This window comes from Pangasianodon hypophthalmus, chromosome 28 (assembly GCF_027358585.1).
Source record: "Pangasianodon hypophthalmus isolate fPanHyp1 chromosome 28, fPanHyp1.pri, whole genome shotgun sequence".
Classification (NCBI taxonomy): domain Eukaryota; kingdom Metazoa; phylum Chordata; class Actinopteri; order Siluriformes; family Pangasiidae; genus Pangasianodon; species Pangasianodon hypophthalmus.
The window spans coordinates 6,419,017-6,435,330 of NC_069737.1; the positions used below are offsets into that span (position 1 = coordinate 6,419,017).

The 16,314-nt window shown below is 41.4% G+C and overlaps 1 protein-coding gene across 5 annotated transcripts in view; it reads left to right on the forward strand.

Annotated features, from left to right (window-relative positions):
• Window positions 1-12,225, forward strand: part of fbxw7 (F-box and WD repeat domain containing 7) — a 127,458-nt gene extending 115,233 nt beyond the window's left edge. For all 5 annotated transcript variants that reach the window (XM_053231130.1, XM_053231129.1, XM_053231131.1 and 2 more), the window contains 4 exons: window positions 6,242-6,423; window positions 7,751-7,976; window positions 8,758-8,968; window positions 9,530-12,225. In XM_053231130.1, the coding sequence (XP_053087105.1) occupies window positions 6,242-6,423; window positions 7,751-7,976; window positions 8,758-8,968; window positions 9,530-9,798 (888 nt within the window). In that variant the 3' untranslated portion in view covers window positions 9,799-12,225. The remainder of the gene's footprint in view (window positions 1-6,241; window positions 6,424-7,750; window positions 7,977-8,757; window positions 8,969-9,529) is intronic.
• Window positions 12,226-16,314: the final 4,089 nt, after the last annotated feature.

Genomic DNA, 16,314 nt, shown 5'->3' on the forward strand with positions numbered 1-16,314 from the left:
CTCTCTCTCTCTCTCTCTCTCTCTCTCTCTCTCACCATCCCTCTCTCTGACCCTCTCTCTCTCTCTCTCTCTCTCTCTCTCTCACCATCCCTCTCTCTGACCCTCTCTCTCTCTCTCTCTCTCTCTCTATCTCTCTGACCCTCTCTCTCTCTCGCCATCCCTCTCTCTGACCCTCTCTCTCTCTCTCTCTGACCCTCTCTCTCTCTCTCTCTCTTTCTCTCTCTCTCTCGCCATCCCTCTCTCTGACCCTCTCTCTCTCTCTCTCTCTATCTCTCTCACCGTCTCTCTCGCCGTCCCTCTCTCTGACCCTCTCTCTCTCTCTCACTCTCGCTCTCTCTCTCTTGCCATCCCTCTCTCTGACCCTCTCTCTCTCTCTCTCTCTCTCTCTCTCTCTCGCGCCATCCCTCTCTCTGACCCTCTCTCTCTCTCTCTCTCGCCATCCCTCTCTCTGACCCTCTCTCTCTCTTTCCATCCCTCCATCTCCTTATTGTTTATTGATTTGTTGCTGTGTGTGTTGCCAGGCCTGCTATTCTTCTATTACTTTTAGATTAAAGTGGGAAACTTTCCAGAAATTTAAAAAATTTTAATTCTAACTGCCAGGCGATGATGTCATAACAGACTTTACAGCAGCTGACCAATCAGCAGCTTCGCTTAAACTACACACTCAGTGGAACTACACACTCATTACAATCCTACTACACACTCATTACAATACTAACACACACTCACTATAACTACACAGTCATTATCACTACACACTCACTACAGTCCTAACACACACTCATTATAACTACACATTCATTAATATCCTAGCACACTCACTGTAACTACACACTCATTACAATCCTAACATACACTCATTGTAACTACACACTCATTACAATCCTATCACACACTCGTTATATCTGCACACCGTGTTCTTTCCTCAATTCTTCAGCAGATGTACATGTACTTTAGATTTATACTTTTATAGTCAATCTAAGTAGTGTTTCTAGCGAGATCATCTCACACTCCTGAGCAGCCTTCCCTCGTCCGCCGCTCGAAGCGGAGTGTCGTGTCATTTCCTGTTTCCTCCTGAGCAGTGATGGACTCCTGAGCAGTGATCGGTTACCACGAGCTGACGGTGAACTCAGCCGTAAAAACTCGACATCGTCATTAATTATTCACAGTGAACACAGAGAGAATGTGTTCAGTGCTCAGGGCTGTGCACACCATCACCTCTGTGTGTGTGTGTCTGTGTGTGTGTGTGTGTGTGTGTGTGTGTGTGTGTGTGTGTCTGCGCGTGTACCTCTTTCCTTATTTATAGCTTCCTGTATAAGCCACTTTTTACACTGCTTTATTCCTTCCATCTTTCTCTCTGCGATTCTGTGTGTTGTATTATACACACATACATGAACAGTGCACACGTGTGTGTGTGTGTGTGTGTGTGTTGGTCATGTTCCTTTATCACTAGACGTTGTGTAGGGGTGTTTTCCTTTTCCCTCAACGTTTTCTCAGAGCGAGGTTGTGCCCTTCTTCTGATTTGAAATCAGCTCTAAACCTGATCTTCCGTTTAACCTTGGTACTCTGTGCGTACGTGTGTGTGTGTGTGTGTGTGTGTGTGTGTGTGTGTGTGTGTGTGTGTGTGCGCGCGTGTGTGTGCGCACTCTTATATCACACTCCAATTCATCATCTTAGAGCTTTAAAACCTCGGCCATTTCTCGGCTGATCTCCACTGTGCAGTAGGTGTGTGTATATGAGTGTGTATATGAGTGTGTATATGAGTGTGTATATGAGTGTGTACAAGTGCATGCTTTCCTCATTTCTTCTCCACATTAGACTTGTTATTTCTTGTCTTTCGTTTGTCCTTCAGCTCCACAAGGTCTCTCTCTCTCTCTCTCTCTCTCTCTCTCTCTCTCTCTCTCTCTCTCTGGCTGAAGAATGTCATGGACAGAGCGAATGGTTGAAATTCCTTTTGTGCACAGAGCTCATTAAACACACTTCACCGTGGACCTTCATTATGTCGCAGCACTTCAGTTACAAACCGACGGCGGATCAGAGACGGTTAGAGAGAATCGGCTCGCTCTGGCTGCTGCGTGAAGTGGCTCTGACGAGATCGTTTCATGGCTTGGAAAGATGAATCCGGTTTGAGGTTGTACGAGCTCTGTGGCAGCGTCTAATAGATTTTTTAATATTTTTGATCATCTAGACACTTTATGGTCAGCCATAGTGCAAGAATATATCGATACAAAGCGTCAGTGTTATAGCCAAATAATAAATAATACAGAAAATCTTGTGAAGCATGTCCTGGTTTTGCTAATTTGACCTTTGACCTTCGCTCAGAGCTCAGATAATGACGTGTAACAGAATTAGACAGCAGTTAACAAGGGAAAATCGAATTAAAGATCCTACAGCGTGTGCTTATGCGTCCCGACACATGGCGCTAATCTCATCATGACCCCATAGAGCCGAATCAAAAGCTGCACGGCATCGTGGGTAATGTTGTTGTTATACGGAGGTTGAACTTGGTGGTAAGGTTAACGGATGTGAATAAACACTGCGACTCAATGCAGGATGTGATCAGGACATTGCTTATACACTAATAAAGAATTTTATTTACATTTGAAATGTTGAATAGAGGCAGGTCAGCAGGAAAAGACAAGTGTTAGCATAGCGCGTGTGTGTGTGTGTGTGTGTGTGTGTGTGTGTGTATGTTTGTGTGTGTCCTGACCACAGGATCCTGCGGTGGGCGGAAGATTGCGGCGTGCTGCAGTCTGCATGTAAAGAACTTGGTGATCAGCCAAAGGTGCAGTGTGACTCAGAGAGAGAGAGAGGAGGAACGAGGGAACAGGAATAAAATATACAGAGAGAAGAGAGCGAGAGTGTGTGTGTGTGTGTGTCAGAGATGTAAATGGACAGAAAGAAGAGAGAGACAGCAAGAGGACTCATTAAATAAATACAAAAGGCAGAACAAGAGTGACAGAAAGATTTAATGAAGGAATGAAAAGAGACATTTAGAGAATGAGAGATACAGAGAAAGGGAGAGAGAGACCGATAGATAGAAGTAGAGGGAGAGAGAGAGGGGGAGACAGACAGGATAAAAGAATGAGACAGAGAGACAGACAGCTTGTAAAGTTGTTTTGGTTTTTTTTGCCCTGTGGTTTTCAGGGAGCTTTTTGGTTTAGAAAGCAGCTCAACACACACACACACACACACACACACACACACACACACATACATACACACACACTGCAAGCACTTATTCTCTGTGACCTCTAGATTGAGGTGTGGTAATTTTGTGTGTGTGTGTGTGTGTGTGTGTGTGTGTGTGTGTGTGTGTGTGTGTGTGTGTGTGTGTGTGTATAAACACGAGCCTTCGGAGTAGAAGTATAGCCACCGAACATGACTCATCATAGTGATTTTCCATTAAACAGAAGCTAATCTGAACCCGGAACTATCCGGATCCTGTATCAGCATCAGGTCATAATGTTACTGGTTAAAGTAAAGTAAAGTTGATGAAGTAAATTTATTTTACAGTAAAACAGGTGACGAGTGTGGAGTCTAGTAAAAGGAACAGCAATTAAAATGCTGTGCAATTTTTTTTTTTTTTTTTTTAAATAATTAGACACATTTTAAGTTAATGGAGGTGTGTATGTGTGTGTGTGTGTGTGTGTGGGTGGTGTCGCTATGTCTCTGTCTCTCTCACAGGGTGAACCTTTGACTACGAGAAACAGCGAGTTTGTTTTAATGGCTAATGGCAATGCATGATGCAACCAAACATGAGGGCGCCAATATTTTATCTTCACTGAAAATACAGAGAGAGTGCAGATTTTTTCAGAAGATATTAAAAGAAATCTCGAATGGCATTCTACACAGGGGCATGTAGGGCACTAGGTAGGGTGTACAGTTCTACGTTATACCCAATGTAGGGTGCAGACAAAGTAAACAGGAAGCCATTTTGTATTCAGCCTAATTACAAGATGGAGGAATTTCCTCACAGGTAAAATCAAGGAAAAGAGCAATGAGAAAGCGTTACTGTGGGTAATGTATAAAAAATGTATAAAAACTGAATCGAAACTTTTAGCTCCACCCCTGTGTCACGGTTCAGCTCGTATGGGACCTGGGGCATGAAGGGTGCTTGGGTACGGCTCGCATGGCGGCGGAAACACGCTACCTGGTGGAAAGAACTATATGTAGAAAGTACTTGGTGTGTGTCCAATCAGATATTAATGAGAGGGCGTGGCATTCATGAAGAATATTTTTTTAAAAGTTTCTCCTTAATTAAAGAGCAGAAATATCTGTAAAGTCATTAAGTATGTGATCTTTAAAGGGCACTTGGTTTGTGAGCACTATGAAGAGATTTTCTGTCATCATTTATGAGGCACTTGCTATACAATGGACCCCACATACATAATTAATCAGGTGCTCATTAATATTCATGAGGTGGGCTTTAATAGATGCTGTGATGCTTAATGATAATGAAGAAAGTCAACACTGTGATTGTTCTGTCTGTCTTCCTGTCTGTCTGTCAGTCTTCTTGTCTGTCTGCCTGTCTTCTTGTCTGTCTGTCTGTCTGTCAGTCTTCTTGTCTGTCTGTCTATTTGTCAGTCTTCCTGTCTGTCTGTCTGTCTTTCTGTCAGTTTTCCTGTCTGTCTGTCTGTCTCAGTCGCTGTAACTCCGACCCCCCACTATGTCCAGCACATGGTTAGCCTTTAATGCTAATTGGGTTGTTTAGTTGATTAGCGGCCGTGTTGTTTAGTGAGCCTGCAGTTCGGTGACAGAGTTTAATAAAGCGAATGAGACACAGCCATCTTGATCACTTCTGAGGTTAAACAGCAGGGACGGCTGCCGTCTCCGCAGATTAACGACACGTTGATGTTGATCATAACAGAGAAAACGCAATTACTGTTCTTCTTATTTTATAATTTTTTTTCCTGTGTTTTATTGTCCTCAATCCAAAGGTTCTGTTCAGGGTCATAAAGCAGCGGATGATGACGAGGCCTCCCTCTCTCTCTCTCCCCCTCTCTCTCTCTCTCTCTCTCTCTCTCTCTCTCATCTCGCAGTTTGTGACTCGGGGAAACGAAATTGAATTTATTGGTTTTAATTAAATCTGGAGGGACTGTTCCTCTCGCTCTTACAGCCTGGCGTGAGAGATTTCTGTTATTGCTGCAATCGATATCCAGTCTATCTTGTCTGAAGATGAAGAGCGTGTTTGCTCGGGCAGTTACTGCCGGCTGCGTATATGTTAGAGAGGCTCGGAGTCTCAGCCGCTCGCGCATGACTTATTTATGAGAGAAAAGTCAAAATAATGCTTTAAGACGAGTTTCATGACACACATGAGGAAGTGAAGCTTCTATACACATCAGTTAACATTTCTTTTCTTTCCTGTTTCCTTTTTCTCTTTAACTAATTCATTTCTACAGAATTGTAAAAATACCTCATTTATGTTTGTTATTTATATATTACATAATTATTTAGAATCATGTGTGATGCACTGATTTTAGCTTCGATGATAAAGATTTGCACGCTTCAGTGCTCCTTTTTACTTCATAGATTATTTCATTTCACGCCTGCTGGCAGATCTGTGATGATTTTGTCTCATGTGCGAAGATTAAAAAGATGAGCAGTTCCACAATTGTCCTGGAGGTGTTAAGTATTTGACTGACAGCTAGCTGTATCCTCACAGACTAACCCCGAAGTGGGCGGAGCAAACGCCTGAGTTTGGGAAGAAGTGTGAGCCAATGCTGAAAGTTTGAACACTGAAGAATGGAGCGATGCTAAAAAATCTGTTTTCTATTACATTATATACTGCTAATAAACAGATATTGATTATATCTAAACTGTATTAAGTGAAGGTTCGAGCTAGAAGGCATTTTGTCGTTATATAAATTTGCCTTTGGGCGTGTTTTATGGCTGATCTTTTGTTTAGAAAGAGCGAGTCATATCCGTCCTGAGCTCCATGTTATCGGTCTGCAGCGCTGTAGCGAGATCTTCAGCGACTGTATAATTTGTCACTGGATTATTAGCTGGGTGATGAGTGAGGACTTGTGTTTGTCTCAGCAGTCGGCTGTTTATGTGTCAGTGCATTCATTCTCTCAATATGTGAAGCACAGCAGCAATGAAGTTAAAAAAAAATAAGCACAAACAACTCCTCTACATGTTTATCACAGTGTTATGATAGCAGTATGTCAGTTTTTCACCTAATAATCTAAATCTGTGTGTGTGTGTGTGTGTGTGTGTGTGTGTGTGTGTGACTGCGCAGTGTTTGCGGACGTTAGTTGGGCACACAGGCGGAGTTTGGTCCTCTCAGATGAGAGACAACATCATCATCAGCGGCTCGACAGATCGAACTCTGAAAGTGTGGAACGCAGAGACGGGAGAATGTATTCACACGCTGTACGGACACACGTCCACTGTGCGCTGCATGCACCTCCACGAAAAGAGGTACACACACACACACACACACACACTTCACATGACATTTCGCATGGCCATTTCCACTGCGGTTCCAGAGTTCCTGATCCTTTGCGGCGTTCTCAGATTAAACAGGGATTAAAGCTGCATTTCATTTGCATGATGTTAAACGGTTCGCTCTAAGCTTCCATTACTTGTTAGCAACATTAACTTTGTAGATTTAGCGATGAACTGAAGAAGCACACCGACTTCACACACCAATCGACTGCTTTGTGGTAAAGAGAGGTTTTTTTTAGGCTTTAACCAGGAAGCTAATCCCCTGAATGATCTTGGTTACATAATCAGTAACTGTGTTTACTCCTACTGATTTGGGGATATATTGAATGTTTCACCCACGAGCTGTCATCATGTAAAGCGAAAAAAATGACGCTAAGAGGCTTAACCGTTTTAGAGTGTCACTGAAAGAGTGTCTTGCCGTGAGATTAGAACCAAGGCGGTTTGTAAAATGTAGTGAAAGAGTTTAAAAAAAAAACACACAGCCAGAGAAGACAGAAACTGAAAACTCAATATAAACAGCAACACTTATTTTCAAATATAGACATATTTAAATAAATAAATATATATATATGACTAGCTTTTTGTCTGCCTTTTATTTTTATTGCATTTTATATAACAGTGTATCATGGTTTATAAAATCATGATACTGTATTTATGGGGAAAAAAAAAAAGACAACGACGACTGTTCTATCAGCCATGTTTTTCACCCGCTCATAGTGAACAGAATTATGGGATTTCCTGAAGGTATAGATGAGATGTTGGTTTCAAATCTGTCCAAAACTAGAGATATTTAGGAGACAACTGTCCTCATCCTGTCTTCCCAATTCTACACAATTTATCTTCATTCCTTCTGGGTTAGAAAAATGTTTTTATTATTAGTGTATAACCGATTATTGGCACATATGCTGTCCAGAGTATAAACAGATGTTCACTGTAATATCACTTATGTGATTCAAATACACGTGTGAATATATATATATATATATATATATATATATATATATATATATATATATATATATACACACACACACACACACACACACACACACACACGGCTGCAAAAGGCTATTTTATTACAGCAAGCTCCACACGCACAGATTGCATTCTTCACCATCTATTATTATCCGTACATACAGAAACACAGACAGATGAATGTGTTCAGCTTCAGTGCTGTCCTGCCTGGAGGCTATTGTGTGTGTGTGTGTGTGTGTGTGTGAGAGAGAGAAACACACTAGAGTGAGCATTGAAGACTCGTTCTGATTATCTCTCTCTCTCGCCCTCTCTGTCTGGGTCTCAGGGTGGTGAGTGGCTCTCGGGATGCGACGCTGCGTGTGTGGGATATCGACTCGGGTCAGTGTTTGCACGTGCTGATGGGTCACGTGGCGGCGGTGCGCTGCGTGCAGTACGACGGACGCCGAGTCGTCAGCGGAGCCTACGACTTCATGGTCAAAGTGTGGGACCCTGAGACCGAGACGTGCTTACACACACTGCAGGGACACACCAACCGGGTCTACTCACTACAGGTAACACACACACACACACACACACACACACACACACAAATACTGAGAAGTCCCAAATCACATTAATCTCAGTCTCTTATTCACACTCTGTCCCAAACCACACTTTACTTACTATCTAGTGCACTGTTTTGTGCGTAGTGTAGATAGAAGTGTTGCAGCTTTTGTTAAAGCAAAGCTGATGAAAAAACATGATACGAATGGGATTCGTTTTAACGAGGTTCTGTAAGAAATTTGAGTAGCTGATGCACCATCCTGTGTACAGAATAATTACAAGCCTGGATAGACAGATGTGAATGTTAGAATATTAATAATTATTCATGTGATTTAAAAAAAAACGATGCAATACAAATCAGAAATGTCTGTGGGTTTTCTTCTGAAAAGTAATTATTCCATTTCTAAATTAGAAATGAGTTCAGTGCCAATACGCGAGTTATGTGTGTGTGTGAGGTTTGTTTCTTCATACCATAATTAACCCATTAATTAAAACCTGATTTTACAGTATAATAACACTAATTACTGATGATAGCCCGTGATCTAATTAAATAAGAGGATATAGGGGGGAAGAGATTTGAGGAAGAAATGTAGGCGTGAGTTATTAGAGAACGAGAGATGCAAATTTTAGACCTGATATCATTATAGTTTGGAACCTGATGCACTGAAATGTTGCTGTAACTTAAGTTTGTATCAATTTTGTCTTAAGGGTGTGCAAACTTTTACACTCGTACCATACAGCATAAATTTATTACACTGCTGGTTAAGTGTGGCTGTTTCGTCCCCACAGTTTGACGGCGTCCACGTGGTCAGCGGTTCTTTAGACACGTCCATCCGCGTGTGGGACGTCGAGACGGGGAACTGCATACACACACTCACGGGTCATCAGTCCCTCACCAGCGGCATGGAGCTCAAAGACAACATCCTGGTGTCGGGGAACGCCGACTCGACCGTCAAAATCTGGGACATAAAGACGGGACAGTGTCTCCAAACGCTGCAAGGTGACCAGATCTACACTTTTTAGAATTGTTACTATTAATTTTTTCTACAGTCATATCTGTTGACCAGATGTGGCTGCGTTCCAAACCCCGGACTACAATAAGAAGTAGGTTACCTTGGGTACAGCAGATTTAGAAATAAGTTCAAACCCAAATCATTTTTATGTGTATAAACATGGGCTGCGTCCCAAATTGGCATACTTTAATACTAAATCGCGTGTCAGAATAGTAGCTTTTACTTAGCAACTGGTGTTAGGTTGCTAGCAAAGTGTTCAAAGTGTGTGTGTGTGTGTGTGTGTGTGTGTGTGTGTGTGTGTGAGAACAAATACTAATGAGCAGTGCGGAGTGACAGATTGAGAAGGAGGGCTGGAGTGAGAGATGGTTATGTTTTTGTTTCCTTTGTAGGTCACATGATCGGGTCAGCGAACATTAATTAATACACAACGACAAATGGATAATCAGTCAAGAGACAGACACGCCTTTTGTTACGCCGTGTCTTTTATTATTGTCGCGATGACTAATCCCCTCTTCCCCTTCCCTCGTCTCTCTCGCTGTCTCCCTCAGGTCCTCATAAGCACCAGAGCGCCGTGACGTGTCTGCAGTTCAACAAGAACTTTGTGATCACGAGTTCGGACGACGGCACGGTGAAGCTGTGGGATTTGCGCTCGGGAGATTTCATCCGGAACCTGGTGAGCCTGGAGAGCGGCGGCAGCGGCGGAGTCGTGTGGAGGATCCGAGCCTCCAACGTGAAGCTGGTGTGCGCCGTGGGCAGCAGGAACGGCACCGAGGAGACCAAACTGCTCGTGCTCGACTTCGACGTCGAACTCAAGTGAACTGGACTTGAAGTGAAGGGAGAGAAAGAGCGGCGGGGCGAGGTCGGGGGGGTGTGGAAACGGGCCTCCTCGCGCAGCTCCGCCACTGGACCCACCACTGCTCACCGTTCCTGCCATGAATTGCCCCTTTAGTGACCGCTGCTGCGATTTATTTTTTGGGGGGAGGGAGGGGTTGTGCTTCTTCAGAAAGGGGGCGGGGCATAGCTGATAGCGGGAAGGAGGAACAGGAAGTGAGTCTCCTTGCGCAGCTCCGAGACTGGACCCATCATATAGAGGCATCACCTCCTCCATCTTTAGAAGGGGGTAGGGGCAGGAACGAGGAGGCGGGGCCTCTGCATTCTGGGAAGGAAGGCTTCCTCATGCAGCTCCATGACTGGCATCTGTTTGTCTGGTCCCTTTCTGGGGTTCTGTGCAGCAAAGCATTCTGGGAAGAAACGGGATTTTTTTTTTTTTCCTTCACTCCCTTTCTCACAGCCTTTCTCGCTCAGAGACTTGCTGATTCAAGCCTGCACGCCCCAGACAGCATTATCTCTTTATTTTCGTTCTCTTTTTTTGTTGTTTGTTTTTGTTTTGGTTTTTTTTCCCTTTTAAACCAACACGAACAAGTCGACACTGTATGCATGACATGAGCGAGGAAGCCGAGTTGACACAGGTGATGGTGAACGATGATGAATGCACGCAGGTTTAGAGTTTTTAACAGGATAAAAAAATGGATAAAAGAGCTTTGAGTTTTAAATGTGAGGATTTAACAAAAAAAAAAAACCCTACACACACAAAGGACCCTCGATACGTGCGAGAGAGAGCCTGCTTTTCTCTGGCTTGTTCTTTCTTCTTGTTGTATCCCCATCACACACACACACACACAATTATTAGTGTTCAATGCACAACTGTGAATTTAAGTGTCATTCTTTAATTCTTTTTTTTTCCACAAACATCAGCGTTTGGTGTTCTTGTTGTGTTTCAGTTTCTCTCCACCATTACCTCTACGACAAGTCTCAGTATTAATTTAAAGACAGTCTGGCATAAAAAAAAAAAGATGTGTACACAATGTTCCTCTCATCCTGAATGTAGTCAATCAGACAAGACGTGCTAATATCGCTAATAAAAAAAGGAAGATTAGCGCTGCTAGGTTAGCGTTGTGCAAACTGCATGTCTAACTCATCACATTTGCCTCAAAAGACATCGATCACACGATGCTAAACTGGAGGTTACACGCTTCTCTTATTTATTAGCCACATTAGCATGAGAAGACGCAAACTTCAGACATCAAACGTGGATTATATTTGGGTTAGAGGAGGAAAATGGTGGACTTTTTTTTTTTGTTTTGTTAGATCTGTGTCTTTAAGTGCTGTTCCACATCCTCAGTGCAGTTTTGTTTCTGTTGTCGCTGTTCTCTGTTTAAGCTTCCTCATGTTGGCTCAGTACCGTTGCTTCATGGGAGATTAGAAATTGATATTTTTTTTTAATTTTTTTTTTTTTTTTTTATTTTACTTACAAGCCCCTTGGAAGCCCCGCCCCTTCCTGTTCCTGTTCTCCCAGTGGCCAAACTGAACTTAATGCTGCTAGTCACTCATGCGGGACTTTTTTTTTTTCCTCCACTGGCTGTGACGTTTTAGTCCCAGACTAAATCCTAAAAGAATTTAGACTTATAAATAAATCAACAAAAGACACACGATGCGTACAAGATATGAAATCTGACTTCTTTTTCTTCTTCTTTTTTTTTTTTTTTTTTTTGCCACTGAAACTTGAGCCAAATGTGCCTCTACGAGGCTGAAAGAGCGAGAAGGTCCGACGACTATGGACGATGTCGAGTGTGTGCGTGTGTGTGCCTGCTTGTGTGTGCGCGTGTGTGTGTGTTTGAGCATCGTTCACACATTCCTTGGGACGGAAGTTCTGTTGGGGACGTGTTGGATGGATTTTTTTTTTCTTTGGGTTAGCGCATCGGATTGATGGAAAGTCGGACTCGCTCATCGTTCTTTCTGAAGAGGGGACAAAAAAAAGCGTCAACGTAGCCAAACCGTTCGTCTCATTCTCCGAGTCACACACTCACGCTGAACTGTGAAACTGGTTTAACACTGTATATTACGATTTAAAGAAAAAAAAAAGAAACAAGTTCTTTCTCCAGTTTTTATTTATGGTCTGGTTTAAGAAAATCAGATAATGGAGGTGTTTTTTTCCTTTTCTTTTTCTTTCTTTTCTTTTTTTTTCCAGTCCAAACTGCCTGGTGTAACAGACAGATAAAAAAATACAGCAAACCTTAAAGGGATTGTCTATTAGAATTTTTATTTTCTTATAACTTAAGTGCAATAAAATGTGGGGTTGTTATTATTGTTTTTTTTTTCCTTTTTTGTTTCATTTCAAGCTTCTTTTTTTGTCACTGTGTGAAAGTGTCATATGTGCCCAATAAAGCTTCTACGGTTTATTGTACTCATGAAGCGAAAACTATTTTCTCTACGCCGTGTGAGTGTGTACATCATCACCAGTCAGTGTGCACCTCCACCTTCTCTTATTCGGGGTCCAAGCACCCGTTCACATGTAGCACCAGCCAGTGCAGAGAGACTAGCTAGATATTCATACCGGTAACATTTCACGACAGCTAGGTGAACAGTAATGCTGTCACATAGCTGCTGGAAGCTGATTGGTTGACAGCGCCCATGTTTTTCAGCCAATCAACTAATTGCCCATAGAAATCTAATCAACAGCCAGCACATGGAAGTTTAATTACACTCAATGACATACGAGTTTCCTGACTGTTCTTTCAATGTTGTAGTTTCAGCTCATCCTCTACAGAGATACATAAGCTAAAACTAGACGGCTTCTTTAAAATCCTGGTCTGTGTATGTGTAGCAGATTTGGGCTGCGTTCAGCTAAAGATCTTGACACGAAATTTCCGATCTCCAACAAGGTAAAAAAAAAAAACCCAAAGAAAATCCTGCTCACCTTGGAACTCCTACTCGGAAAGTAGGGAACCCTGAGTTTAGCACATGATGTCGTGTCAACATGGCCGCTCACACCGTCAACCGTAAATAAAATATCACTTCACTGCTTTAAATGAGGTTATAGCAGTATTTATTTTAGATCTCCTGTACACTTCGCTGTTGTTATTTTGAGAAAATAAATACATCATTATCTCATGATCACTAATTCATGATTTCTCAGGGAGTGTTCCCTTTGCCACCGTCGCCTCTGGCTTGCTCTTTGGGAATAATTTTATAAAATTTCAAATTTATATATTTCTGTAAAGCTGCTTTATGACAATGTCCCTTGTTAAAAGAGCTATTCGAATAATTGAATTGAACTAATGTTAGCTAGCTAGATTGTTGATAGCAAAACGCACACTTTCATGTTTTTGAAAATGATGTAATCCCACAAGCTCTGACTTCCTGCTCCCGCTTTAAGATCAATGCAGCATTGATGTTGATAACACGACCTACCTGTTTGTTGTCTTTGCGGTCAAATGCATGAGTGGTTTTTTGTTTTTTTCCCCCTTTTTTTATTTAACAAGCAAATGCCTCTGAACATGAAAAAAAAAATTCCTTTACATTTCATCAGGCTCCATCTGAAGATAATGGTGGTCAAAATGTACAGACAAAGAGCTAAAAAAAAAAAAAAAAAAAGGAAAATCTGCATCTGTCCATCTTCTCTGCCACACAAGCTGATTTCCCTGAGCGGCGTTCATGCGTGTTTGTGGCAGTCGTGCAGTTCCTGGAGAAATTTGCGAGCTCAGTGGGGATTATTATGAGCTCCTGCCATCTGCCATTTCTAATGTTACGCTTCCTTCATTCACTTCTGAGGAGTAAAACCAGGCTTTAAGCTAAGAATGCACGGGCGCTGGATATAGTTTAAATATTCACACATCCTGCAGGAATCCTCTCCCAATGCATGAGTTTAATCTGTCACTTTCTGAGGCACTGGAGTTATTTATTTTTATTTATTTATTTTTTTTAAAGAAATACGCCGTGTCTCAAATGCAAGCCTTCATGAACAGTCAGTTTACTACAGTACTAGAAGGTCACACATGGTAGAACAGACGTCTTCGTAGTAGTTATTTTATGTTTAAATGTTCATACCGTGTTAGTTTCTGTGTGTATTACCCATAATGCACTGCAGGTGAGTGTGTACAACGTTTAAGAAACGCCTGTGAATGGAAAGAGCTAGCGAGCTATTTATTATCCAGCTCACTGCTGTCAAAGAAAATAGTGAAGCAGCCTGAAATGTGCTACTATACAGCATTTTTTTTCATGCTACATAAAAAGTAAATTGATAGCTTTTTTTTTTTAAGAATAGAGACAAAAAAGTAGATGAGTATTTTTTGAAGGACAGCCCTGGCACAGAGCTGAAAGGTTGAAAGGAAGGTAAGAATGCAAAAGAATGAAATGAAATGGGAAGAAAAGATGAAATAAGCAGATGAGAAGAAAAAAATGAGGGAGAAAACACACCTGTGCTGAGCGTGTCAATTTTCTCTAATCTGTGTTCATGCGTTTGCAGCAGTCGAGTGATTTCCTGAGCTTCTCGAGACATTTCCAGTCTTGTCAGCGATCATGCTGCGGCGTGTGTGAGTTTAGCTGAAACTGCAGTTTAATACGTTATCGCTTCTAAAGTAACAACTTAGAGACTGGAAATGGTGGACACATGACACACAGACTAAAAAAATGTTATTAAACAAATAAAAATGTGACGTTTTCAGTAAGAAGGTGTTTACGTAAGCGATAACAGGAGCCAACTTTTTTCATAGACGTCCACAACATTAAATGTAACTCTAAATGGATAAAAAGGATTGTGTTTCTTGCATTAATTAATAAAAATAGTAATCACTGGAAATGGGCTATAAGAAAAATAAAACAGTTTTATTTAAAAAAAAATAATAACTTCGAGGTGTTGACGATGGTGCCGCTGCATCACACCACCACTTCGTTGATTCATTTCTATAACAGCGCAACCCCGTAGTGTTTTATTTTTATTCTTTTATTGATGTTTGATGCAGTAATTAATCTCTGACTCCCAGCCCAGACCACATGCTCGAGTAAGTACACACTGCTTTAGACTTTCAGTGTTAATGACTCGGAGAGTTGCAGGACGTCCTGTGCCTCATTTAGCTGTTCTTTAATTAGCTCCAGTTTCGTTAGTTCCAGTTCCATGCCCTCATGCGTGGAGGTAATGGAGTACATTTCTCCTTTATTCTACATGGCTTAGGTTAATAAAACGTTGGAAAGGTGTATTTCCATATGAATAGTGGAGCGTAGCAGCATGAGTGCGCTTTTAAACCAGCGACGGTGTGTGTGTGTTTCCATATTAATAATACAGGTCATTAAGTCTAGAGATTAATTCTCTGGACTGTAAGGTGGAAGACGAAGTGAATTAGGATCCATGTCTGGATTTCTCTTTACTGCCTTTTTTTTTTTGACAAGGAATTGTTAATCGAATTAAACATGGTGGTTAATAGGAGTGAGTTCGAGTCTAGGATGTTAAGTCTATGTTAAGTGTTAAGATGTTAAATCTTCCAAAATCCAAAAAAAAAAAAAAACCCAGAAAAGGCTAACACCAGCATCTGAATCTGAGCATAGTGCAGAGATTTTTATTATATTATCATAATAGGCCATTTTCTGTCTTATTAGGAAAAGAAACTGCTTTAAATAAAACAAGAACTATCCATTTCACATTTGCTCAAACGTCTTAGCCAGCTCAGTGTGAGAAACTGAAATGAAAATATTTGAATACCCGAGTATTTAATGACCAAATGTACATTAAATGTGGACTAACACGCAACGGGCTGTGCTGTTATAGGAAAATAATCAACGTTGTAAAGGTGTAATACACTCTGGCTTTATCTCTAACTGTTACAAAGCACTGAAACTGGAGACTCCTTCCAAAAAGCTTCACCACATCAGCGATTAAGCATTGCTAAATAACAAAACATTTATTATTAGCCTTCGATTATGTTAAGGGTCTGCTGTACAAATTCCTGTTGCTATAGAAACTGTCTCAGCTGCTGATGCAGAAAATTCATCAACAACCTTAAGATATTACCACTGAGTAGTTGGGGTGTGCAAACTTTTGCACTCAACTGTTAAAATGCCAGAATTTCTAAATATTATGATTATAATACTACACGCTTTGATTAGAGTATCCCCAGCTTTAGTGTATTATAAACGAGCCATGTGTCATGGCTAAAGATTTGCCTGCAAAAGCAACAGATGTTTAAAAACAGGAAGTCCTCAGAAATCATATCTAGAACCTCCGAGACAGTCGGAATGCTCACGACATAATCCAAAGGCGGCTCGATTTTATATTTCAGTCTTCCGTGATATGAGTATCTCAAAAGCTGAACAATTAAACCATAGATCATGTGGCACTGGCACGTAAGACACGGTCCAGACGCGAGTCCTGTTTAAAGAACCGTTCCACTTTACGCCCAAAAGTAACAAAACTTTGCTGTGTGTTCAGTAGCTACAACCTCTTTAATGTGTTTAAAAAACATAACATCATGCTAACTGTACAGGTATAAAACCCCACTGA